At 49.7% G+C, this 27,281-nt stretch overlaps 1 protein-coding gene across 1 annotated transcript in view; it reads left to right on the forward strand.

The window, feature by feature from the left end:
- The first annotated feature begins 8,102 nt into the window (after window positions 1-8,102).
- The window catches only part of GPD2 (glycerol-3-phosphate dehydrogenase 2), a 48,742-nt gene continuing 29,563 nt past the window's right edge, over window positions 8,103-27,281 (forward strand). The window contains exons 1-4 of the mRNA XM_082284754.1: window positions 8,103-8,231; window positions 19,082-19,189; window positions 24,421-24,589; window positions 26,079-26,203. Coding sequence (XP_082140880.1) covers window positions 19,088-19,189; window positions 24,421-24,589; window positions 26,079-26,203 — 396 coding nt within the window. The 5' untranslated portion in view covers window positions 8,103-8,231; window positions 19,082-19,087. The remainder of the gene's footprint in view (window positions 8,232-19,081; window positions 19,190-24,420; window positions 24,590-26,078; window positions 26,204-27,281) is intronic.

Here is a 27,281-nt window from a genome sequence, read left to right on the forward strand (position 1 = left end):
GGGTCAGACGGGGCTCGGAGCAGCCTGGGGCAGTGGGAGGTGTCCCTGCCCGTGGCAGGGGTGGGATGGGATGGGCTTTAGGGTTTCGAGCCATTGGCAGGCTCTGTGACGCTGTGGGACAGCTCAGCCGCACACCGAGGGCGCCCAGCGCTGCCACGGGGACGGCGCTTGGGTTCTGAAAACAGCGGCACCGGGCAGCTCCTGTAAAGCCAATGGACGCTGCTGGTTTTGCTGGGAATACAGCACGGAAAGAATGTGCCTGGGCTCCTCTCCGTCAGTATCAGGGCTCCAAACCTGCCGGGTCCTGACCCCGGCTGCGGACCCCCGGGGGGGATCAGCACCGCGGGCTGCCCCAGGCCCCGAGGCTCTCCCTGCTGGTCCCCGCACACGGACGGGGCGGTGCCGCCCCGGGATCCGTGCCCGCGTCCCGCTGCCGGCCGGGGATCCGTGCCCGTGTCCCGCCGGCGGCCGAGCGCGGTGCTGCCCCGGGGATCCGTGCCCGTGTCCCGCCGGCGGCCGAGCGCGGTGCCGGCAGAGGGAGTTGTGTGGGGACGGGACGGGGCAGGCCCCGGGACAGGCCGCGGCCCGCCCTCCATTTGCGGCGACCGGCGCGAGCCGTCTACAGCCGGGGATGTAGCTCAGTGGTAGAGCGCGCGCTTCGCATGTGTGAGGTCCCGGGTTCAATCCCCGGCATCTCCAGGCGGTTACTTTTTTTCTTTATTATTATTTACTTTCTTTTTTTTTTTCCCGTCTGCCCGCGCGGCCGCTGGTTCCGCCGGACCAGGCCAACACCGCGCCGCCGGCACGACCCGGGCCGGCAGGCCCGGCAGGCCCGGCGCCGCTTCCTCCCGCCCGGGAACCCCGCGGGGAAAATCAAAGCACTGTGGCCTCAAAACGCAACGGCTCCTCCGCCGCCAAAAAGCAGCTGCATTGGCCGGGAATCGAACCCGGGCCTCCCGCGTGGCAGGCGAGAATTCTACCACTGAACCACCAATGCGGGCTTGGGAGCCGTTTCCCGCCCCTGGCTGAAGCACCTCAGCCCAGGTCACCGAACCCACCGCGTCCGTTCTGCTTCTCAGCCCCACGCAGCACTTTTGAGCCATCGTTTCCAGGGAAAAAAAGGTTTTTTAAAAGTTAGCAATGCCTGTTATACATTATTCCTCTAGAGGATTAAAAAATCCTGGAAAAGTGTATAATGCACCCATCACACACCTCACAGAGTCTGGCCTGTTGGTTTTGGTCTTGTTCATCTCTCACAGATGCAAGATTTCACTAATCATTATTTCAGTAATCATTTTTAAAACTTTTTTTTCTCAGCGTATTCTTTGAAAACTTCTTTCTTTTCTAAGCATTCTGTTTGTATCAGGGATAAACAAATATCATTCCTTGAATAAGCAAGGAGTGATTTAATGGAAGAACTTCAGGAGATTACAGGTGAAGGCTTTCAAGATTCCATACACCTAAAGCTATGGTTGGAGCCTATCCTAAAGATCTTCTCCAACCTAAATGGTTCTATGATAATTCTTTACATTTAAAATCTTTCAGACCAAGTCACAAATGTGTATTTTTGTTCCTTTTCCGTCCTGGAAGGACTTTGCCAGGGAGGCCAACGTTTAAGGGCTCAGCTCAGAGGCTCAGCTGATCCACAAAGGAATCATCAGAATATGCTCACAATGGTCTCTGTGATTTGCCAGGTGATGACATTTCAGCACACTGTGCCTGTGTGTGGTGATGTCAATAGTGAGTCCTTGCTTGTGCTGTGATGTAGCCATGCCATGTCCCAAAATAAATGATGCACACTCCTGATGCTCAGTTTGTCTTGGACATGCTCCCAGGAAGAGCCACACATGAGCCAGAGTCCAAGGAAAAGCTGCAACAAGCGCTTCATGTCAAGGGAACATCAATTTAGGTACAAAACTTATGTACAAAAGTGCTTGAGAACAGCGCCAGGGCAGGAGGAACAGCTACCACCACCCACCTCTGCAAAGGTAGGAAGCAGGTGTTTTCTGGTTCAGCCAACAGCACTCTGGCACTGCAGGTCACGTTCCAGTGTCCTGTGTTTGGATGTGCATGAACTCCACAATTTAACAACCCAGCACAGCTCCCTTTCCTTCTCAGCTTCCGATGGCAGAAGGTGACATAATAAAAACTGTAAGTAATAATTATTATTTAGGCTGTTGGTTATGGTTGGATTAGTCAGCCTAGAAAAACTGTTTTCTCAGACAAGCCCAGGACCGAAAACCCCCACGCACTTAGGCAAAAGATATTCATATTGAGAAGCCCCTAATTCTCCATTTTACTGTGTCTGGAAGTTAGTCATGAGGAGGTTTCCCCCTACTTTTGTTCTCTCATCTCCTCTCATTCCTGCTGAGCTGAGGCTCTGCCAGGTAGGGGACATCTGGCAACATCTGTGCACAGCCACACGGGACCCAGAAGTGTGTCCTCAGAGAGAGTCACGGAATCAAAGAATCATGGGCTGGCTGAGGTTGGAAAAGCCCTCTGAGGTCACTGAGTCCAATGGGTAACTCAGCCAAGGGCACCTCTGAACCCTGTCCCCAGGTGCCCTGCTGCTCTCTGGGCAGGTCAGGGCAGAGCAGAACACGCTGCTTGCGCCACTCCTTGGAGAATTATTGCACAGAGGGTCACCACTGTGATGGACTCTGCACTACTCGCTCCCAGAGCAGAAATGAAACCCATCCTTGCACTCGTAGTTAATAACTCAGAGAACAGTTTCTCATGTCCATTAGACTGTGTTTTGCATCTGCTCAGAACATCTGGGGGTGTTGGCTGATGTCTTGCAGGGAACTTTGTCAACCAGGAGGAGTTTGGCAACTCACAGGCCTCCCTAGGGCCCAAATGTCACTCCAGAACATGGCCTGGGAGCCCTTTCCCAAGCAGTGCGACCCAGGCTCCCACTTGGCTTCCCTCAGAACTGACTGTGAGTAGGAGGGTGCTGAACGGGGAAGAAATCGAGTCCTGCAATGTTAGAAATGGTGGTCCAGAGCCTTGGAACTGGCGAAAATCTCCCAGGATCAGTTCCGCTGAGTGAGAATCAGAATCCTACTCCAGCAAAACAAGGAGTCCTAAGGGGTTCCTCATCTTAGCCATCACAATGGCTGGGAGAACGTTCCCTGCCAACCTTCAGTGCAGATGGGTTTGTTCTGTGTGCCCCCAAGGGACGTGGCACTGTTGCAGCAAGTCCAGGAGAGGTTACAAAGTTGGTAAGGGGACTGGAGCACCTCTCCTATGAGCCTGAGACAGTGGGGCCTGTTCAGCCTGGAGAGGAGAAGGCTCTGGGGAGACCTCACAGACCTTCCAGTATCTGAAGGGGCGTACAGAGAAGCCAGAGAGGGACTCTTCATCAGGAGTGGTAGCAAGAGGGCAAGGGGGAATAGCTTCACACTGACAGAGGGGAAATCTAGGTTGGATATGTGGAAGAAATCCTTCCCTGGGAGGGCGGGCAGGCCCCGGCACAGGGTGCCCAGAGCAGCTGTGGCTGTCCCTGGATCCCTGGCAGTGTCCAAGGCCAGGCTGGACAGGGCTTGGAGCAGCCTGGGACAGTGGGAGGTGTCCCTGCTTCTGGCTGAGGCTTGACAGAGCAGAGCCCAGGAGCTTCAGGTGTTTCTGCTGACTCTGCTGTGACCCTCTGAGGAGGAGAATGCTGCTCAGGGCCACCTGCAGCCTCTCTCCCCAACTTCAGCTGGCACACTGTGATAGCAACAAGGTAGGGTTGATAGGCTGCAGTAAATCCGCTCAAATCAAGCTTCAAAATGCAGGTGTGGCTTACCCAGGGTGTGGCCAGTGGGTATCATTCCTTCCCTCCTGCCTGCTGGCATGGACACGCGTTCCCATGTCACGTGGTGGGATTGTGGCTGTGCAGTCACCCCATATAAAATGGGTGCTGCCTCAATCTTTGTCCTGGCACATAAAAATGGGAACGTGTGATGGGACAGCTGTACCTGATCAGAGCCGCTGGCTCTGATCCACGTCCCATGTGGAGCTGTATTAAATCATGCACGTCCTACATGGAGCAGCTCAGGGAGCTGGGAAGGGGCTCAGCCTGGGGAAAAGGAGGCTCAGGGGGCACCTTGTGGCTCTGCACAAGTCCCTGACAGGAGGGGGCAGCCGGGGGGGTCGGGCTCTGCTCCCAGGGAACAGGGACAGGAGGAGAGGGAACGGCCTCAGGCTGGGCCAGGGGAGGGGCAGGTCGAAATTTTTAGAAATTCAGAAAGAATTTCTTCCCAGAAGAGTGGTCAGGCATTGGAAGGAGCTGCCCAGGGAGGTTTGGAGTCCCCACCCCACAGGGTGTCCAAGGAATTCCTGGATGTGGCACTCAGTGCTCTGGGCTGGGACAAGGTGGGGATTGGTCAGAGGGTGGACTTGATGGTCTTGGAGACTTTGTCCAACCTCAGTGATCCTGTGATTCTGTCAATGGAGATCTTAGAAATAAAGCCTAAGGAGTAACTCAGAGCACCCAGCAAGACAGCAAACTTCTGTGTAAGAACCAACTGGTGTTTCACTAACACGTATGTAACACTTTGTATCACCAGGGAGGTCCAGTCAAGACTTCCAAAGCACTGAAGAAAACAAGAGGCCTTTCAAAATGGCTTCTCAAAGCTTCTCCACAAAGGCTTCCCAAGCATGTTCCTGTCTCTTCTTCCAGAGTGCAGAGAAATTGCTCCATCCCCGGCGAGTTCTCCACTGAGTGGAGCACACGCACATCAACTCGATTTTAACAGGTCACGGAATAAGCCGGGCATTTAAAAATATCCACCTGCCCAAAAGGACAAATGAATCCGTATTGTGGAGCCTTCAGCAAAGATGGTTGGAACAAAACAAACAAAACAATCGTGGTAATCTCTTAGGGAAGACTTATAATGTAGAACAACTTGTCAGTGTGGGTTAAAGTTTTAAGGCCTAGCAATTTTGACAGCATCCCTTTGAGCACAGCGAGCGCGCGGGGACGAGCAGGACAGCAAAAGGTCACTTGGTCACACATATCTGCTGCCTCTCTGAAGTTTAGCTCAAGACCCACTAGGCACGTCCCAATTAATTATTTAAATCTTCAGGGAGAAATACTTCTGTAGATGAAAAGGCATAATCTGAAATTCCGGGGAAGGTACAGCATGGCTGGCATGGTCAAAATGGTGCTGAGGGAAGATGGGGTGAGATATCCCCACCAGGGCCTTCAGACACGGAGAGAAGCCACTCACATCCAGGAATGTTGATTGTTCCAGGTATCAGCAAAGTAGAAACTCTGGGATCTTCCCATATCCTTTTTTTTTGTTCAATGGAACAGTTCTGGATCACAAAAGGTCACTGGAACCAAATTGACAATGATATATGTGGCTATTTAAAATAACTTTTCCCAGCACAATTATTGATGATGTTGCTGGCAATCTGTAAGTTTCTTATAAATGCACAGACACCCAGAAAATTATCATTCCAGGTACTGTCTAAAGTGTCCCAAAAGAAAGCCATCAGGCAGGCGATGCCAGGGAAATGGGCATCGGAAGCAAAGAGGACACTCCAATCCTGGATTTATTCATTACGGATACTGGGAATTTCAAATTCATTGTATATGTCTTTGAACAGGTTTTCCAAGCTTTTCCTAATCAATTCAATGGAGAAAATACCTGGATAAACAGCAGACGTGCATTCACCAGGGCTGGTTTTCATCTGTCAGTGTCTGAGAGAAAAAAATAATACAGCACAAATTCCAAAGAGCCTTTTGCCTTGCATCTGCTGAATACAGTCTCTCACTCCAGCACACGTAGAGGAAATAAATTTAATTTTTTTTTTCATCTTTCCTGCCACAGCAAAGCTTCTTAAACACTGAAAGAGAAAATAACTACTCTTGACTAGTCCAAGCAGTCTCGCTTTCTAAGAGATACTGTCCTTCTTTTCTTTACCAACGAAATTCATGTTGTCCGTCAGGCCTAGCTCGGCTGTTTGCCCCAGGAAAGCACGGACACTCCACATCGCTTCCTCCCATTCCCTCCTGTGCTGCCATTGCAGGGAGAGGCCAATTAATTATGGTGTTTGTTCTGCTACAAATAACATGACCCGTGACCTTACGCTTTTAAAACTGCAATTTTTGCCTTTGTTTCTGCTGCTCAGCCCTGATGTGGGATCTCGATGAGACAGCGAACAATCAGACATGATTAGGAGGATAGCACATCGTAATACAAAAATGAGCCACTTTCTCAGACACATGAACACAGCCATGGATTTATCTGCTGCAGTGCAGGGGAAATACCTGAACACCAGCAACACATCCTGGTCCCGTGGTAAACGGAGCATCCCATGGGAAGCCACAGGGTTGTACTTGGAGTGATACCTGACACCCACAGCCCGAGCTGGGACCCATTTAAATGTCTAATCACAGCCACAACTAAGCACTTGGATTTTCACACCAGAGGACTTACCATGGATCCTGCTAGAAAAATCCCAGCAGAGAAATTCTGCATCTGTTTCTGTCCCTTTGTCTCAGCTCTCCTGCAACTGTCACCACCCTTGCTGCTCACAAAGACATTTTCCTGAAGACAGATTAGGAGAAAACATATTTGTGAACGTATGAACAGATTTTCTTCTTATGATACATAACTTTGGCATGCAGTCAGGAAATGATGATAATCTTTTTCCCCATCTTCCCTTGCTAATGAAGAGAAACTGCCTCTGGGGTTGAGGACAAAAGGTGAACTCTCCCTGCACACAATTTACACCTGCTGAGCACATGATTTCGGCCATCTAAAATTCCTGTCTTGGCAGGTGTCCCGGGGACCAAGACACACGCACGGAGACTTTGGAGGTAATATTTTCATCCAGGCATTAAATAAAAAACAGACTTGAAAGGGATGAATTTTGCAATACTTTCAGGCATCTCATTTTTTTGCTTAACCTTGTAAAACTCTTTTACTCTTCAAACTTATGAAGCCCAGTCTTAAACAATCAGTAACTAAGATAAAAAGACAGTGGTAGTTGAGTTGAACGGAAGCCTAAAGGAGGGAAGAGAACTGCCCATCCCTGTTTATTGGTAGCTGCACCATGCAGGTGTGGAGAACCTCTCCTGGAAAGTGAGATTGCTTGGGAAATGTGATCCTTATGAAGTTTTCACTTTCTCTTTATGAGGAGAGTAGTACAATGTTCTCATTTTCTACCCCCTTCAAGACTTCGCAGGTTGGAAAAAGCTGATGAGACACAGCAGTGCTGGCGTGCAGAAAATGTTCACTTGGAAACTGGATATAGATCCATTTTGCACTCATAAACTGTCGTGTATTCATCAAAATGTATCATACATTAATACTGACAGTGCAGCTACATCTGGGTAGACAACGACCTTGAGGGGTGGGAGGACAGGGAACTCTCCAATTTCTAACAACTATTTGTTAGAGATGGATGAAATGACAACATCTAGTGCCATGTTAGAACACATACATGGGGTAGGCATTCACATCCAGAACTTGTGTGTTGGGTCATGCTGAAATTATTCACCACAAACTGCATTTAAATCCCATTTTTTCCCTATCCCAATTATTCGTCTTCCGTTCTCACCCTCTCCAAAAACACACACCCTAAAACCATATCCTTAGAAAATGAATAATTTTCTGTTCTTTTTCCTTTTATTTTCACTTCTTTCCCTTCAGTTGACGGCTTCAAAGCCAGAGTATCTACTAATTCCAGCTGCCACTCGAGATCTTACCACCTTTTAAGGGCACCAATATGCCTGGGATAAACACTGCTCCCATCACCAGTGACTGAATATCACTGACTTTGCAGAACTAATGAAATCCAATCCTTGCAGTTGTTTACTGACTTGAAATGACACCCAGACAGCTGAAGACCACGATCAGCTGCGCGGGCGGTGGAGCCGGGCTCCACGCGTGGGCCGGAGGCCTCCGGTACCGCCTCCGGTACCGCCACCGGCGCAGCCCCGGGGAGGGGCCGCCATGGGCGGCGACCCCCATCACGCAAGCCCGGGGATGAGGAGGCCGCACTGGGCCCTTCCCCGCGGGTCCAGGCCGCACCGGCGGGGCTCCCGCGGCCTTCGGCGGGGCAGCCGCGGTCCCGGGCGGAGGGCAGGGCGGGGAGGTGCGGGCGGTGTTCGAGGCGGAGCTCGGGGGAGCCTGGCTGGCTGCTGCAGGCGGAGGGCGGGCAGGGAGAGAGCCGCCCTCCCCTCTTCTCCTCCCGCCGGCCGGCGAGCAGCCCGCAGAGGGACGCGGGCTCCCGCAGTAAGTGCCTTTCGGGGTTTCTGTCTGCACGGGGGGTTCGGAGCCGCGGCGGCGGCGCGGGCGGGATGGAGGGAGCGGGGCCGGCCCGGACACGCGGGTGGAGCCGCGCGTTAAAGCCTGGGGTCGCCTACTGTTATAAATGTATATCAAACGCATCCTGGCTGCCTCTCCTCCACATCCTACCCTGTTGCCCAGAGAAGCTGCCCCGTCCCTGGGAGTGTTCCAGGCCAAGCTGGATGGGGCTTGGAGCAACCCGGTCCAGTGGAACGCGTCCCTGCCCATGGCAGAGGTGGGACTGGAGCATCTTTAAGGTCTCTTCCCACCCAAACCATTCTGGGATTTTATCATTCCATGTGTAAGGCTCAAGAACAGCACGGGTAGATGGGATATTGGGAAGAAATCCTTCCCTGCGAGAGTGGTGAGGCCCTGGCACAGGGTACCCGGATCCCTGGCAGTGCCCAAGGCCAGGCTGGACATTGGGGCTTGGAGCAGCCTGGGACAGTGGGAGGTGTCCCTGCCATGGCAGGGGTGGGATTGGGATGGGCTTTAAGGTCCCTTCCAACCCAAACCATTCCATGATTCTATGGTTTTATACAGCAGCTTTCACTACCAAGTGCTCCCAGCCTCCTCCCCCTGCTTTATTTAAGCTTTTCGATGGAGAAAAAAAAAAAGATCAAAGAAAAGGTGGCAGTTTTATGGAAGTGGTGCAGAGCCCCTGGCAGCTGTCCTGTGTGCGGGTTGTCCCTGTGCTCCCTGAGAATGTCCCACAAGGAGCGGTCCAGCCCCAGTGTCTCTCTGTCCAGGACAGCTGCTTGTGTGCCTGTAGGTATCTATATATAATAAATAAGGAGGTTGCAGAGCTTGTGAACTATATTTTTTATCTGCAATGGAGCCAATAGAAACAGTATCTCCCATTATTAAAAAAAAGAAAAGAATTATTGGTAAAAAATAGCATAGCTGTAGTTACACTGAACTTTGTAAAATGAAAGTAAGTTATAACTTCTACTGAATGTACTCGTGGGACCATTGCTTGGTGTCCTCAACTTCTCTGAATTCTTTCCTCTGTTAAGCAATCAGTAAACGTTTGTAAGCCTAATTCTACAGGAAAAGATGTAAATGTGTGTATGGAGACCTTTGGTTTAAAACCAGCCAGATTGATGCCCTGCTTGACTTCCTCTAGTGTTTACTGTGAACAGGTAGTACAGGTGTGCTGGAAGCAGCTCCTTTCACCTGCTGCTGGGAAGCAGGGGCTCTCCTCTGCTCCAAAGGAGTTGCATTCTCTTCTCTTCTCTTCTCTTCTCTTCTCTTCTCTTCTCTTCTCTTCTCTTCTCTTCTCTTCTCTTCTCTTCTCTTCTCTTCTCTTCTCTTCTCTTCTCTTCTCTTCTCCCTTCTACCCTTTTCTTTTCCTTACTTATTCATGTTACATTCAGGAATTTTCCATGATAAGCAGTGACTGATTAGCCAGTAAAGACTTGGTCAGATATTTCAGGATCTTTCAGTGTTAATATGTAAAGCAAAGTCCAGTATTGCCCCTTCAATAGCAGTAACCAGAATATTATTCATTTTAACATTAGGCAATTATCAGTTTACTTAGTCTGAAGTTGGATGGAAGTTTTGAGTAGGCACAAGTGTGCATGAAAAATGATTCACACCCCTTGTATCTAATTTGTAGCATTACTTTGGTTGTATGTATATGGACTTACATTTTGTTTTGCTTAATTATGTGTGTGCACAGGAGCACAGTAATAATAACAGTTTTGCGAACTAGACCTTGCTGCATAATATAATATAATATTTTCTCTAGAGATCCATTTCCACCTGCTGACTGTCCCTGACAGGAATTTAGGAAGCTGGCGGGATGTGGTCAGTGCAGAGGCCATTCATGCAGAGCAGTTTTCCAGAGGACAGCTCCTACAGGTTCCTTGCTGCTGCCTGCTTTGTTTCCACACAGGTCTCTGCAAGCTTTAGCAAATATTTAGAAGAAATGTGCATTTTCTGCTGTCAGTTTGCAGTTGTGACTTTCACCTTCCACTCATAGTTGATGGTTTCAAAACAGGGCTTGGCATTTCCAAGTAGCTCAGTTAAGCAACATCTTCCTTGTACCCTGGTGCTTTTTTATGTGCTGGCACACAAAAGTTTGGGACCTGGGGAGTTGTTTTCCCTTTTTATGGGCTATGTGTCTTCAACCACAGCTCTGACAGTCTGGTTGTATAGCTTAACTAAGCTACTGTACGTTCTTGGCCTCCTGGTTGTAGCTGGAACCTGTGGTTTTCCAGGGATTAGCTGTGTCATCGTGGGTGTGCTCCTGCAGCCGATGGGAGCGCAGAACGTGAGCACGAGGGTGCTGATCCCTGTCCCTGCCGCCCACCTGGGACCCGCTGGGCGCTGTCTCGCTGGGCGCGCTCGGGAGAGTGGGAGAGGTGGCCAGGGTGGGAAACGGGAACAGGCTGGGCTCTGCTCCCAGGGAACAGGGGCAGAACGAGGGGAAACAGCCTTGAGCTGTGCCAGGGGAGGGTCAGGTTGGACATCAGCAGGAATTTCCTCATGGAAAGGGTGCTCAGGCCGTGGAAGGGGCTGTCCAGGGAGGTTTGGAGTGCTCACCCCTGGAGGTGCCTAAGGAATTCCTGGACGTGGCACTCAGTGCTCTGGGCTGGGGACAAGGTGGGGATGGGGCACAGCTTGGACTCCATGGGCTTGGAGGGTTTTTCCAACCTCAGTGTTTCTGGGGTTCTGTGAAATAAAAATTAAAGGCTAGGAAAAGCAAGCTGAAGCAAGTGGGACAGAAGTGGAAGATTACCCTTTAAGGAAGGAAGGATTCCTGCACTGCCACTGCTCCATGGGTGTTTGTGGCTCAGACTGGAGCCACTTGGGGTAAACACAGCAGAGCACAGAGACCACAGAGCTGTTTGCAGCAGCTGTTGGGCTCTAGGGCTCCACTAATTAGCTCTTGGTGATGTGGATGCAGCCTATTTCTTCCAAAAAGCTTCACTTTAGGAAACAGCTTTTATTACGTAACGAACAGACAGTTTGTAATCAGACCTCTTCCACAACATCACAGTATTGATTTTGGAAGCATTCCATATCCCTGAATGGTTCTTTCTGAGTCAGGTTCCCAAGTGAACTTGTAGCTCTCTCTCCAAGGGGTTTCCAGGTGAACTTGCCCCAAATCACAACCAGATCCTGTGGATGGAGTCCAAAGCCTTGGACTGGGTTGTTTTTATTTGCTTTGCAAAGCTTCTCAAACCAAGCGTGTATTCTGATTTCAGAGTGATTCTGAACGCAGGCCCCTCCTCCAGGATTAGATTTGCATGTGCTATCAGGTCTCAATCTGTATCCCAGGATATAAAACTAGGCTACTTCCTTGCCACACCTAAGTATTCACCTAATTTGTAGCTATTTTTTTGAGCAGGTTCCTGTTTGTGTGTGCAGGTATATGTCCAGTCTTGCAAAAAGCAAAACACCTTGTTTTCTGATCCCTGCCCCTTGAGTGTTTGACTAGGGAGGGGAAGGAAAACCAGGGATAAAATGCCAGCATTAGGATCAAGCTGAACAGGTAGACTGTCTATTCAAATATCTGCATTAAAAATTAGGGGAATGAAGAATATCAAAACAATGGGCAACAGCTATAAATTAACTGTATCTAACAAGAACATTTCTTTCTAATGACAGTAACTGGCTTACAGTTTTTGTATTGTGTGTGTGGTTTGTGGCCCATATTAACCCCCACCAACAGTGAAAGCGAGAATGATTATTGGAACTGTTTAAGTTAAAACAACATTGGCACAAGAACACAGAAGTATGGAAATCGTCCTGCACACATTAGTCAGTGATCAGGCTGGAGACCAGGCTTCCCACTCCTTCCAGTAGGACAGGAGGGAATTGAAATACTTTCATCTGGGTAAATATATTGTGATGTTTGTATGGTAGGAAAGCTCAAAATACCTATTGTTGTTGGTGTTTCTTTGTATTTTCCTGTTAGTCCTTAGGTACAGACCTTGGGATTACAGCCATCCCTGTCTGTAGTGTTGCTTCATTCCCAGAAACACGCTACTGTCTCTGGCAAGACTATTGCTATTGAAACCCCAAACAGGATTTACACATCGGACTTTTTCCCCTCATCATCTGTAAGATTTTTTTTGTTTGTGGGAGGGTAATGAAACAGAAGGAAAAGAAGTGGTTAGGCTAAAATGCAGACACTCGAAAGAGGAGCCAAAAAGTTTGTTCCTTGTAGGACAGAGTTTACAGCAGTTGCTCTGTCATCTAATGCCGGGTGGGAATATCTTGGTGTCTGAGTACAGAAGGCAGATGAAGTAGTTGGAAGCAGCGGGACCAAGAGGAGGAATGAGGATAGGATACCTATTTTCTGCTTTGTTTCTCCTTTATTTTTGTGCCTGACAAGTGCTACAACCACTTTTGGGCATGAGAGCCGAGCTGGTTGCCTGTACTGGAGCGTGGGAAGGACTTTCCCCATATGGTAAAGTGCTGCTTGGCTTCCACTTACCGGCACAGGGTGGCCTGGGGGGATTGGGAGTTTAAATTCTGTCTGCAGGACCTTACAGATCTGTGGGGTGGCGCTGGCTGAGGGGACCCGTGACTGTGAGCTGCCTGGATGTCGCAGGTGATGTTCCTGTGCTTGGTTGGAGAGGTGGTCTTGGATGATGACTTTAATTGCAGTGTCCTAACTTGTGTTTGAGAACCCAGAGTGGCCATGGGAGGCTCTAGGAGAGGATCTGGAGGATGGACGTGTCTGTGCTGTGTCAGCCGTGTTGGGACCCTCTGGAACCCTTCTTTGGGGTGTGTTGTTCCTCACCAGAGATCTGCCTTGCAGGGGAAGCATCTCCAGTTTGGGCTGGTTTAAGCTTTAATCAGTTCCTTTTCAGCTACTTCAGTTATTCTGGCCTGACATCCTGTGTAACATTAACCACTCCCGGCTGCTCAAAGGCAATCGAGAGACAGCTGGTAGACGACCTGGTTAAGAGAGTCCTAATGGGGCTATTTTCTGGTTACATCCCCTTTTTCTTGTTAGTTGGCCACTTCCTGCATTGACACACCCTGAAAATGCCAGTAACAGAACAGTACAGCTTTAAAGGCTGAAAGTACCCTCAGTCAGAACTTAACTGTGGCCTTGCTGCTGCTGCTGTCACCGTGGCCACCTTCTAAGTAGCCCTGCCAGAGGGATGAGAGCTGGATTAGAGGGAGCTGAGCGTAGGAATGCAGCTGTTTGGAGAGGCAGGAGCAGTGCAGGACTCTCAGCTCAGCCCGGAGGGACATCAGTCTGCACCTCTCATCATCCCAGACTTACCTGAGGAGCTTTGGGAAGGAAGGAATTAGACAATGCTCCTGCGCCAATGGCAAGTTATGCAAACTGTAGTGGAGATGATTATAAGTTTTCTATTTTTAAGCCTTGCATTGAATGACTCACTTTATTAGATGTGTTCGTTTGCGATGGAATGCGAAGCACCCGGATTCCATGGTAATGGCCTCGTAAAGCACACAGATATGCAACATAACAGATTGGGTTTCTCCTCCCAATTTACCGGGTTCTGCGTCTCAGCCGTGTCTGATGGCAGCGCGGGGCGGCTCACGCTGCTGCGGCGCAGCTCTGCAGCCTCGATCCATCTGTCCCCACACTTCTGCTGGAATACTCATCCTGCTTTGCTCTCTAGCTCATGGCTCTGGGGCTCAATTCCCCCCCATTCCCCTTCCTTCATTCCTTTCATTCTTTCCCCCAACTCTGGCCATGGGTTGCTCAGATCCAGCCCCATATCTTTGTAATTATAAAGTACCTGCGTAGAGAAATGCTGGCGATTGTGGCACTTCCCCTTCGGTCACCTGCTTCCTCGGGTGGGAGTGGGTTGCACAACTCCAAAGAACATCCAGACAATAGTCTGGCAGCTGGCTGGGCTGGGCATTACGGGAAGTAAAGGAGGCAAGTCACTCCAGGAGCTGTGTCAGCCTCATGGGGACTGCGGGTGGCAGAGGTTTGTCGTGTGCAACGCGCTGTTCAGAAGCATCCACTGAGGACGGGTGTTGACATCCCTTCTTTAAAAAACCAGGGTGTAAGTGGTGCTGTGTAGGTTTTTGGGTTTGAAACATGGGGTTGAAAGTGAAGCAGTGTAAGCAGTGCATTAATTGCTGAAGTGGAGCCCAGGGTGGACACAGCAGGCCCAGGGTCTGATACCTGGGGAGGGTCACCTGGGGACTTCGCTGAGGCAGGGAGCTGGCCACCAGCCTGGGTCTGGAGTGGGAGACTCCTCTGGGAGTGACTATTACACGTTGCTGCAGTCCACGTGAGTGTGACTGAGCTGCTGGTTGAGGAAGGCACCAAGGAGGGAGCAGTTCCTACTGTGACTAGGGTTTGTATTAACTTTTGGAAACTGAAAGCAGGAACTTGCGCTGATAAATCTTTTACGTAGTTTCCATTTTGTGTAGACTACTCTCCCCGCCCCTTTGTGTCCTTTCAAGTTTAAAGCCTGTTTCTTCTTATCATGAATCCTTTAATAGCAGTTTGAGCTAATGTCCCTCTGAATCTTTACCAGTGCTCAGCTGTTCCCTGGGGTTATTGAACTTCTTGGACAGATCACTCTATGCAATAGCTACTCCTCGTGACATGCTCCTGGCTCTTCCCATGCCAGTCCAGGGCTCCTGCTCCTGCCACAGTTTGTTCTAGAGCCTGGCAGGGACCTCAGCCCACCCTTCTGGTGAGGCCGTGGGTCCAAAGGTGCCATTTATGGCTTCTGTTGAAACCAAGGGTAAGGCTTAATGTGCAGGTTTACTGTGTCAGATGGCACTGACAGCACTAAAACACTCTGAGCCGCTTTTAAAGGTGACTCAGAATATTTGTGTGATGGAAAGATGACATATTTCTGACTGCAGTGCTTCTCATGCTGGTTGCTATTATAATTTTCATTAAAATAAAATTCCGCTTCTGTCACAAGCTATTGATCTCAGCTTGGAAGAGAGGCAGGTTTCAGTTACCTGCTCACGGAAGAGGAGGGGTTTGTAAGCGTGGGCTCTTCCCTGGTACAGCCTTCGTGGGACGCACATGGGCTGCATTGCATCCCCTTTCACCCGCACTCGGGTGTATCCCGCTCGGAGCCGCAGCAGCCGGCTGGGGCAGATCTGGGGCAAAAACCCGCGGCTGTCTGCTCGGAGCCTCTGAGTTCTCTCCGGCTTTGGGGCCACCGAGGCAGCGTTCAAATCGTCCTCCGGTCCAGAGGTGACCTCGTGTGCCGTTTCCTGCGTGCCGTGCCGCTCCTGTGGGGCAGAAGCCGGGATGTGCCGTGCCCTGGCAGAGCCCGGGGCAGCCTGGCACGGCGGTGCTCGGGCTCTGCCCGCCTGCAGCCCCTGCCGTGCCCGCAGCTCACCCAGCCTCACCCAAAGACATCTTCTCACACATCACAAACGGGGGCTCGCGGTTCCCGGGATGCAACTGGGCTGTTCCAGGTGTGAAAGCACCGTCTGCCGGGCTGGAATGCCTGTCTGGCTTTGTGCTGGAGTGGCTTATGCTAAGCCCTGTTTTCCTTTCTCTCCTGAATAAGCTTCTCTTAGGGATGGTGAGCAAGATTGATGTGGCAATTTGAGCAGCTGGTCTCCTGGGAGAGTTCCTTTCTCGGGAGAATTGCCTGTAATCGGCTCTCAGCTCCGAGGAGAGCTAATGCCACACACCCCGGGGCTGGCAAGGAGCGGGGAGCCCTGCGCCCAGAAATCCTCCTGTACAGGGGCACCAAGCCCCTTCCTGGGTGTTAGAGATGCTACCTGCATGAGGAAAGTGAGAAAGCTGTTCCCTGTGGCACATCTAATGTCCCTTCAGCGTGGCTGGAACAGCTGTACCCACAGTGAGACAGGGTCAGCTCCTGCTGGGAGCGATCCTGACCCTATTCCCTGTGTGCCTGCACCTTTGTGCCCACCGCAGTCATGCCTGGCGCTCACCACTGCTGTCCCTGACTTACTGTGAACAGGAATTAATGAGCTGCTGAAGTCTGGCTGTTCTTTATTTATCTACATAGAGGAATATTTATGGCCTGAACTGGTAGAGGAGCTTATAGGGCTCCCAGCAGCTCTGTGTGACAGGAGAGTGCATCCAGGTGGGGTCAGGCCCTGCTCCCAGGGAACAAGGGACAGGACAGGAGGGAATGGCCTCAAGCGGATGCAGTAATGGTTTTGTAATCCCAAACTAAAGACATAAATGACAAATAGCTACATTATTTCTTCAGTTTTTAAAATGCAGGGGAGTGTTGGATTTGGGGACTTTTTTTTTACAAGTATTGATAAAATTCATGTTTAAAAGGCCTCCTAGAACTTACAGTCTTAAGATCATGATTTTCTTCCTTGAAAAACAAAAATAAATTACTTTCAGAGCTGTCTGGGAAACCATTTTTAAAGCAAGCTGGTGTAGGTGACAATCATTGAGCTTCTTAGTGGTTTGTGTGCCTTGTGCTCGAATTCCATGAAAAGGAATGGTGTAACTCTGGCAGGTGTGTCCCTGGTGTCCAAAAGGAAGCCTCAGGAGAGGTCTAAGCCAGGGGACAAGAAGCAGGGATGAGTGTTGGCTGTGCTTACAGGAACCCTGGCTCCAAACAGGAATGGACAGGGATTGTGCTTCAGCCATCACCCTTCTTCCTGAGCTCATACAGCAAGGAAAGGGCACACTTCCCTTTGTTTTCCTGCAAGGCAGCATCTCTGCAGACGTGTGAGATGGCTCCTTGGAAGATGCTAGTTTAGTCCTTTTCAGCTCCCTGGATTGTTGTGTTTCAGCACAGGCCCTTGGAGGGTTTCAGGCTCTCGAAGCGACTCCTTTGCTGCTGCGCGAGGGGTGTGAAACTACTCTGGTACTGCCACCAACCTCTCCTCAGAGAGCAGAGCTGTCATTCCTGACTCCTGGAAGCGTTGGGTAGAGGGGTGTGTGTGTCCCACAGTGCTGGCTGGTGCGTGTGCAGTACTCCTGTCTCCGTCCGTATCGCGTGGCTGCAGGCAGGATGGGAGCGATGCTCATTGTCTGAGCTCCTCCAGTGCAGCAGGAATGTTCCAGCTCTCTTTTACTTCCTGTGCTGTCCTGGATTCCATCTTGTGGTACAACTTTGTGACTATCCCTAGCCTTCCTCCCTGTTTTCACGGAGGTGCTGTAGCCTTTGAGGCCAGGCCTCCACAGTAGCTTTCCTCCCAGGAGCTTTCCTTGCTGGGGTTTTGTCTGTCACCTTTCCCTTTCCCTCCTCTCTGTCACGGCACAAAGGAAAGACGAAGTTGATCTTTTTGCGACCATAGTAAGAAGTAAATGGAAAATGTAATACAAGAAAGACTGTCATGGTGGGAATCTCCTAGAGCATAAATGCCCCTCTTTGGAAAAACTCGTGGGAAGCTGCAAGTCTTGGCCTTCTGTACACGATCCCTTACATAAAGTTTGTACACACAACAGCTCTGCATCGAATGCCTGTGCCAGAAATGTGTGGGGAATTTCCGCCATGCTGAGGGTGCTGCAGGCAAAGTGCTCAGGGAATGAGGTCAAGGTTTGGATTGGGAGGGACTTTAAAAACTCATCTTGTTCCATGGACAGGGACACCTTCCACTTTCCCAGGTTGCTCCAAGCCCTGTCCAACCTGGCCTGGGACACTTCCAGGGATCCAGGGGCAGCTACAGCTGCTCTGGGCACCCTGCGCCAGGGCCTGCCCACCCTCACAGGGAGGAATTTCTTCCTTTGAGGCATTCCAGCCTGGGAACACGTCTCTGTGTACGGCATGTGCAGGTACACGAGCAGTTGAGTGAAGTGCCCTGGTTGTGTGTTTGTGTCCTGACAAATGTCAGGGGAGACTGCCAGGGCCATTCCTGCCCAGCCTGGGATGGGGAGCTGCCCTGGCTCCCTGCTCCTGGCCCCGGGGCTGCTCCCCATGCATGGGAAGTCCACTGGTGCTCCAGTCTTGGCATAGGGCTGCACACATTGTCTGCCTCTGCTTTAAGCTTTATTGGTGCTAAATCAGTTGTCTGGAGGCTGCTGGGGAACGTGTGGCCTGGACAGGGGTGTCCCCGTGTGCGGAGGGCCCGGAGCGCTGGTGGGATCCCCAGGCGGGATGGATGCTGTCCCTAACGCGGCTCGAGCCCCCACGGGCTGGGAAGATGGACTGGGCTGTGCCTGCTTAAGATTCAGGTCAGTCCCATGCAAATTGGTCATTCAGGATCCGAACACTGGGTCTATTAAGAATTTGCCTGACCCACATAGGGCTGGTTTCAAGCCCTCAGGAGCTGGGTGATAAAGTGCCACCCTGCTTTCGAGCCGCTTAATCCCATCCCTGTCTGTGCTGCTGCTTCTCGCTGAGGGCCCTGCTCCTGCCTGCACGGCGTCGCTCCGCTACCATCCCAGGGTAGGGCAGGCTGGACAATTCCTGCCTGGAAGGCAGGAGGGAGTGCTGTTAAGCTGCTGGGATTGTAGCAGTAGTTTGATGGGACGGGTGGGGAGCTGAAGGAGACGTTGAGGAGCAGATCTGATGTGGTGTTGGGATAAGGATTTGGTGGCCCTGTGACTGGGGACAGGCTGCTCCTGGTCTGCCTTTGCCATGGGGTTGGCAGTACCTGTCACGTACTCAAGGGTCGCTGTGGAGGGTGTGTATCTACTCAGATCTACATACTCTTTCCTCCTTCAGCTTTCTCAGCAAACACCAGAGCACTCCGGCTTGCTCTGTCTAGACTTTGTTTAGAAGTTATTAATATTGCAGTGAAAGTCTCTAATTAAGACATTGCTACCCTAAATTTCAACTTGTCACAACATTGTCATTAGTTTATTCAAATGGTCTATTCTGTGTGTACCAGATCCTGACATGGTAAAACTGCCAATTAATTTTTATCTCCTTTTCTTCCAGTAAAAAATGGCATTTCAGAAGGCAGTGAAAGGAACTGCTCTCATTGGAGGAGGTGCCATAGCAACAGTTTTTGGCCTCTCTCAATTTTCTCAGTATAGAAACAAACACGTAAGTATTAATTATGATTTCTGATAAAATAGGAAACTTAAAATCTGTCAGAGCATATGTCAGGCTTGTACAAATAGTTTTTAAAAATGACCTTTGGGTGCCACTGTGGGCTTTACTTAGTTGTAGGAGGAATGGAAGGACCTGATTGAAGTAAAAGCACTGTCTGGACAGTATTTTCAAGCTTAGAAGCTGGAAGTGAAACCACCAGTGCTACCTCTGAACATCTCAGCTTCAAAACAGTCCTGGTGCCAGCTCCTGTTGGGTTCCTAGGGCTGGGGACAGGATCAGTGCCAAGGAGGTCGTTGGGCAGGCTCCTGTTGCCTCTGGTGGGCACAGCCCAGCCCCGGTGAGCCGGGCTCACTCCAGGCAGTGCTCCAGGTGAGGGTGCATGGACAGAGGCAGTTCCCCCAGCAGCCAAGGGCGATGTTGGATAGAGAAGGAGGTGCAGCACATCCCAGCCTCAGTTTGTGTGTTGGATCCTGCTGCTGGAGAAAACAGATTTCCCTGGCATATCTGCTCCTCCCAGCAGGGTTGGAGTGGCTGTGCTCTTGAACTCCCTTCTCGATCATTGCACCAGGGACTTGTTTGGGTTGGAAAATTCTTCCAAGACTCCAAGTCCAACCATTCCCCCACACTAAGGCCACCATGATCCATGTCCCCAAGTGCCACATCCACAACGGCTTTTAAATCCCTTTTCTGGCCGTTTCTGTGGGGAGGAGGAGGAGGAGCAGCTGGGAATGAGATGAGTCATTTCTGGGGAGCCAAGCTGGGAAGTGGGTAAGCCAGGATTCTTATGGCTTCAGATACTGTTGCAGAAAATAAACCCCAGCATTTCAAGTGAGCTCCCCATCGGGCTGTCTGCCTTGCTCCAAGCTGATAATGCTCTCTCCAGAGTCTTTATCCCAGGGTTTCACAGCCTGGCTTCATACTGTCAAAAATGGCAGCTGCAACTTTTAGGACTGTTAAATAAGAGGAGCTGGAAGGGAAGAGTCACCTGGAGAGCTCACTTGTTGCATATTGTCTGCAGTATTCCAGAATTTAGGGAGTTCCCATTTTTCTGGGGATGGATGGCCGCTATGAACTTCCAGAGACAGATCAAACCCCAGGATTTTACAGAGTGTGGTCATGGTGTCAGAACGACACAACCACTTGTTCTTTTATCCCAACTAATTTTTCTGTTCACACACATTTTGAATCACATTTATGCAGCTGAAATTGAATCATTGAATCACAGAACAGTATGGATTGGAAGGACCCTTAAAGCTCATATCATTCCACCCCTGCCCTATCCCTGGAAGTGTCCCAGGCCAGGCTGGCAGGGCTTGGAGCAGCCTGGGAAGTGGAAGGTGTGGAACATGACAGGGGGTGGAAGAGGATGATCTTTAAGGTCCCTTCCAACCCAAACCAGTCTGGCATTCTGTGATGTGGCCTCGAACACCCAGACACCTGCATGGCCCAGGTGGGGCAGTGAGCCTTTGCTGGCCATTTCACCAGCACTTTCTGCGCTAGTGGGGACAGAAAATTGGAGATACCAGATCCTCCTGCTTCCTGACTGAATTGCTGCATTCTGGTTTTTTGGGCCTTTCTTTAATGCATCAACCTAAGCAGGCTGGTGCCAGGTGTGAGATGGGGTGTTATGTTTGGATATGCCAGGTTGAACTGGAGACCACTGCTGGCTTTTCTTCCCCCTCTGCCCTCGTGATCACTAAGGGGAAAGGCCATGCTTTGGTTTGGAGTTGAAGATTCTGCTGTCCTTTCCCAATCCTGCTCTTCCTGGTGTAAGTGCGTTGCTGGTCAGTAGAAATGGCTCAGCAAGGTGGATCCAACAGTGTGATAATATGATAATGCAGGGTCTGCTTTGGGGAGTTTTAATTACTGTATTTTTTTGTTAAATGAATAAGGATGATGAATTTGACTCTGCAAACCTACCTGGAGATTTACAGTAGCAAATTAATGAGAGCACTGGCTTATGGATTACTAGATCGCTTTATAACTTGATGATTAAATTCGAACTGCCAAACTAAATTCCTCTCACTAAGAGCGTAATCAAAACCATTCAGGGAACTCTTGCCTGAGAAATTGTAGATATAAACAGCAATTGCTTATTTCAGTAAACACACTTGTTCACTGCCAAACTAATCACGTTACTGCAGATGGAATCCCTGTGTGCAGCTTTTCTTCACTCCCCCATTTAATTGACAGCAAGATGCATCATATCTATATCAATTCCTGGTACTAATCACTCTGCTTATATTCCAGGGCTAATCTCCACACTCTGGCTATACCAGGGGCTGGATGCTGGGGACTCTGCTCTGGGCTCTGCTAGGAGCCATTTGTTGTAGATAATGGGTTTAAGAACAAACCGAAACATGGAGTCAAACCCACCTGATGCCAGTATTTCATGAACTCCAAATCTGGCTTTTCTGGTGTTCTGTTATTCTCCTGAAGTTAAGTAGTATGCTATGAAAATTGTCTGGAAGTGCAGTGCAAAGTGAATTGGGAGGTGGGGATTTTCCTTCTCTAGAGCTTATGGAAGCTGAGCACGTGTGGCTGAGCTTGATCACCCAAAACACGTGCAAGACAGAGCCACGGGTGTTTTTAGTGTTCCCAATTTCCTTGTGACTGCTGTCTGGGAGCGGCAGGGTGGTGCTTTGGGAAGCTGGCAGCAGCTGCTGTGTGCTGTGGCTGGGATGACCCTGCAGTGCTGAAGCAGCAGCTCCACGAGGGGAAGCAGGAGCCGCTGACCCTGGCCCTGCAGCCCCGGCTGCTGCAGCCCTGTCGGTGCTGGGTGTTCCAGGGAAAGTCTCGGATGTGCTGCATTCCCATCCCCTTCTGGGAGGGAGAGCTGGGAGCCATGGTTGGAGCACTGGCAGAGCGATGTGTCACAGCCACCGTGGAGCAAGTGGGGACAGAAACAGCTCGATCCTCTCACTGTCTCCCTTCTTGGGTCCATCACTCCCTGGAAAAACGTGTTCTGGAACTGCATCAGTGTTCCATTCTTTATAGAGGTTGTGGCTGTCCCATCCCTGGCAGTGTCCCAGGCCAGGTGTGGTGTGGCTTGGAGCACCCTGGGATAGTGGAAGGTGTCCTTGCCCGTGGCAGGGGGTGGAATGAGGTGGCCTTTAAGGTCCTTTCCAACCCAAACCATTCTGGGATTCTATGACACGTTTCTATTATACTTCAGGGATATAAAAGCTTTATAGCTTTAGTGGTAGAGGTGAGAGGGCCAGTGAGAGAGCAGAGCAAGAGGCAGGAGGATGTGGGAATGGACAGAATTCCATGGCCAGAAGAATAACATGGAATTTCTTTGAAGTGCCCAAACTTTGTCCCTCCTCCAGTGATCTTTGCCAGCAGCCACACGTTAATGTGTAAACACGAGGCTCATCAGGATTCACCTCTCTGCTTCCCAGCTCTGTGTGTGCCTCGGGAGCTGTGGGCTCTGTTTGAGGGCTGCTCTGCCTGTAAACACCAGGTAATGAGCAGACCTTTGTTGCAGCGTTTGCAGCCGGGGCTGAGCTGGGCACAGTTGGGCGAGTGCTCAGTGCAGCTCCTGGGTGCCCCACATGGGCTGGGGAGATAGAGCTGATCCCACAGGGATCACCACACTTGGGAAAACCAGTGGTCGTGCTAGGATTTGTTCCAAATCTTAATTTTTCTTGTCCCCAGTCCCTCTCCAGCTCTCCTGGGGCCCCTTCAGGCCCTGCCAGGGGCTCGGAGCTCTCCCTGTGTCCTTCCCTTCTCCAGGGGAACCTTCCCAGCTCTCCCAGCCTGGCTCCAGAGCAGAGGGGCTCCAGCCCTGGAGCAGCTCTGGGGTCTCCTCTGGGCTCGTTAGATCCTCACTGTGAAGTGAAGGACTCTGTCTCCAGCCCGACTTTCCCCATGGATTGAATTGTACCACACATGCAGAGAGTGTTGCTGCTGTCCTAAGTGGTTTTCATGAGCTGCTTGCATTAGAGTCAATATCATCCCTGATTGCAGAGTGGACCTGGTCAGTGGTTACCTTTGGAACGTGCACTTCCTTGAGTCATGGCTGCTAGTTACTAGATTTTATTTTCAGCTCTACAGTAGTGAGAGGGACCCAGAACTGATGCATTTAAATCATGATACTGCTGAGGAATGAGCAAATAATTCTGAACAAAAATATTTAGGCTGCATGCACCATATAATCTGAACTGAGGCTTTTTGTGCTTGGCTGGAAAGGAGTTTCTGTGGTTTGTCACTTGAATTTTTATTAGTTTGCTCTTTCCTGTCTGGGAGATCTGGACAGAAGCTATTCTGCATAGTTAAGTCTGCCATTTGGCCTGGAGACTGGGCCATGCTCAGACCTTAAATTAGGTCCTAAATTAGGGTTAAACAGGTTTTTCTGGTGTTCAAAGTGTTTATAATTTTCAAGAAAGTCTGGAAATGTTTAGAATTCAGCTTAAGTTGATGTTAACAGCAGAGAGCCTTCAGAGACTGCTCAAACCCTTCACACTTAAACCATGGTCCCTGGTAGGTGACTGAGCATTAGCCCTTCTCTCCACAGTCACTGCACAGACAGCAGCACGGGCTCTGGGAATATCAGCCCAAAGAGATTCCCAGGGCTGTTCCAGGAAGGTGTGAACTTGCCTGGAAACTGCCACATCATTAGGCTTTGTCACTTTCAAGTTGTATTTTAACGTGCTGTAGGACGTTATAACAAATAAACTGCATTGCTTAGAAGTGTCTCAAAAAGGATGTGAAATTAGAGTTTCCTTGGTGTTTCAGTGCCCTACATTTGACAATCACATCACTCCTGAACTTCATCAAACCTGAGCTTGGGTTAATGCCACTGTATGAGATGTAAAATGTACACTCAGCTCTGTGTCCTTTGCTGTGGTTGGTTTTTGTAGAGAGTCAAGAGCCCAACTGTGGCTGTTTATTAAAATGCTTCCTTTATAATGTTTATTAAAGTAACAACAGCATCCTGTAACATTTGAGTGTTCCTAGGAGTAATTAATACAGGTAGTAGCACTTGAGTGCAGCATTACATTGAGGTGGGCAAGGTGAAGTAAGCGTGTAGTAACACTTCATGGTTTTAGTAGTTTGCTCCTCAGTGTTTAATACAATATTATTATTAAATATGGCTGGGAATATGTGAGTTTACCTTTCTGGTTCTAGAAAAGGCTGTGTTTTGGGGGGTGTCTGTCCCCCATATGTGTGTGTATGCAAAACAAAGCCAGGGCCTCACGGGCTGCGTTCAACCTTTGCAGGGTGCCTTGGTGCAGGTTCAAGCTGCAGAAGGTGCTCCAGTAAGGAAGGACCATCTCCCCACAAGAGAGCAGCAGATTCTGGCTCTGCAAACCAGCGGTGAATTCGATGTCCTTGTCATCGGCGGGGGAGCCACGGGCTGTGGCTGCGCTCTGGATGCGGCCACCAGAGGTAAAGGCCTGGAGGTTCAGCTGCAGGCTCCCTCTTGGGTCACCTGGCTTGTAAGAAACTTCTCAGGCTGGCTTTTCAGGAGTACTCGAAGGTAGAGGAGGGGTTGTCCTGATTAGGAAACCTCTGCTCTCAGAAGGCAAAAGGACCCTGAAGAAGGTCACTCAGCAGGTCCGTGCTCCCGTTGCCTCCCTTTGGGGGATTGGCCAGAGTAGAGAGCCCTGAAGTTCTCAGGTTCTTTAACCTGGACACGTGCCTCAGAAACAGAGGCAAAACTGACCCCAGGAGTGTTTTGCAGGTGGAGCTGGAAAACACCTGTCTAGGAGGTGTGGTAATATGAAATGGATCGAGCAGTAAGGTCTGACCGTAGGGAGATGAGTCCAAACTCCAGCCTGGTTGTTACATTTAATAACACGGGACAAAGAACAACTTGGGATCTCTTCACTTCTGCCTCTGCTGGGCTTTGGCAGAAAGTGCAGTTGTAAAGCAGGCAGAAATTATCACAGTTTATCTCTGTTTATCCTTTTCTTGGAGATACTGGTTATATCAGTAGGTTTCTGAGGTGTGAAATATTCACGGGCATTTGGTTAATGAGTTGTGTCTCAATGCTGTTCATTCATGGAACTTGCTCTTTTATCGTGTTTGCTTCACTTAACAACAAATTTTGCTTTTCGTGTGTTTGATAAATCTTCACCAAATTATTTCTGATTGTGTCCATTAATCTTCAGTCACATTCGACAAAAATAAATTGCTCTGATCTTTGTAAGTTACCAGTAATAATTAGGTTTTTTTGAGGACATAAAAGTTTTGGGAGACCAAGAGATGTTAAAATCTCTGTGCTGGCACTGCTGAGGCCCCTCGAGTGCTGTGTCCAGTTCTGGGTCCCTCATGACAAGGACACTGAAGGGCCGGAGTGTGGTTGGACTCAGTGATCCTGGGGGGTCTTTTCCACCCAAGGGATTCAGTGGTTAAGGCTGATTAGACTCTTTCCTGTGTGTGTCAGAATTCCAAGTGTGCCCCACGCTCTCTGGCTCTGCCCTGGTTTTGGGCACCTCTGAAGCAAACTCCAAGTAAGCAGAGCTGCCAGTTGTCTCCCTCTCTGGAATGCCACTTAAATTGTTAGTGCAAGAGGTTTAGAGCTCTCTGCTGCAAAGGGTTAAAAGTGTCCATGAAGCCCCTCTGTTCCTGCCATGCATCCAAGCTCTCATTTGCTTGCGGGAGCGTGGCCCCCGTAATGTGCCGTAATGCCTTGCCATTGTGAAATATCCAGCTTTTAATGTGCTTCTGTTTAAGTTCTGCTTTGGCTTTTCCCTCAGGAAGAAGGCTAAAATTTTTCATTACAATATAGACAGTGCGCTACACTTTGAATACAAATTTATCCATGTACAGAGTAATTTTTCTTGTGATTGTCTCTACCCTAGAGAAGTGTCTTTAATGAATTACATACAAATTGTGTAATTTAAGAAGTTAATTTGGTTTTCTGGTAACACAGGACTAAAAACAGCCCTTCTAGAAAGAGATGATTTCTCATCGGGGACCAGCAGCAGGAGCACTAAATTGATCCATGGTGGAGTGAGGTACCTCCAGAAGGCCATCATGAAGTTGGATTTCGAGCAGGTAATTGTTTGTGCTGGTTGTTAAGCAAAAATTGCTGGTAGACACTTCACTGTCCCAGTTAGACCTGAGTCTCCTTTTGAGCTTTTCAGTGTTGTATTGCACAGCCACTGTGCATGGGAAGTGTCTTCTCTGGGGGAGCTCTCCAGGCTCGGGAAGGCAGTGCTTTGGTGGGCAGTGCCAGTGCCATGCCAAGTAGGCTGTGGGTTTTGGGAAAGGCAGGCAGAGACAGGGCTGATCTGAGAATAAAAAGAGCTTAAAATAAAATGAGATGGGTAAGGTCATGAACTGGGGGGAGTGAGTGGCTGTCCTGCTCTGGAACGGGGAGAGAAAAGATCGTAAATGAGTGATTTAATTTGGAATGGGGGAAAAATATTGTAAATGAGCGACTTATTTTGGAATAGGGAAAAGAAGATGGTAAATGAGTGATTTATTTTGGCATGGAGCAAGAAAATACAGTAAATGAGTGATAGTGTATAAATGCTTTTGTGTGTTCTTGTGTGGGTGGAAGCCTGAGGTCCCTGTTTTGAGGAATCACATTGTCCTCCCATTGGAACCTCTCAAAGTGTGTTTCAGTGGTTGTAACGCTGCTGCAGAAAAGGTGACTTTTCAGGGGGAAATATCCAAGCCCTGCAGTTACCCACCTATAGAAACCCACCTTTTTTGCCAAAGAACAACTCCACATTGATGAACATTGATTGGTTTGGAGAAGAACCCTTCCACATTTGCAGCTTGGAGTTAGGGTGGGATTGAACTGTGGGAATTGGCATGGAAGCTGTGCTGTGGGATGAGTCCTAGCCCTCCTGAAGTGCCTCCTGCCCCTCGTTAGGGCAACGTGCTTGTTGTGCTTTACATTCAAATGAAAAATTACACAATTGAGCTGCCAAGGCACCAAGATGAAACTATTGAAACTTAATTTTATTGGGGATCCTTTTTCTTAACCTCTGAGTTTTTCAGCAGATCACAGTGTGTTTTTGAAATCCCAGTATCAATGGTGTGAGGTGTTGATACTTGAATAAAGTCTCTTGTTGAGCATTTCCACTGGCACCAAGGGCGGGTGGTGTGGGACTGACCATGGCTG

Source organism: Coloeus monedula (genome assembly GCF_965178545.1).
Source record: "Coloeus monedula genome assembly, chromosome: 7".
Lineage (NCBI taxonomy): Eukaryota > Metazoa > Chordata > Aves > Passeriformes > Corvidae > Coloeus > Coloeus monedula.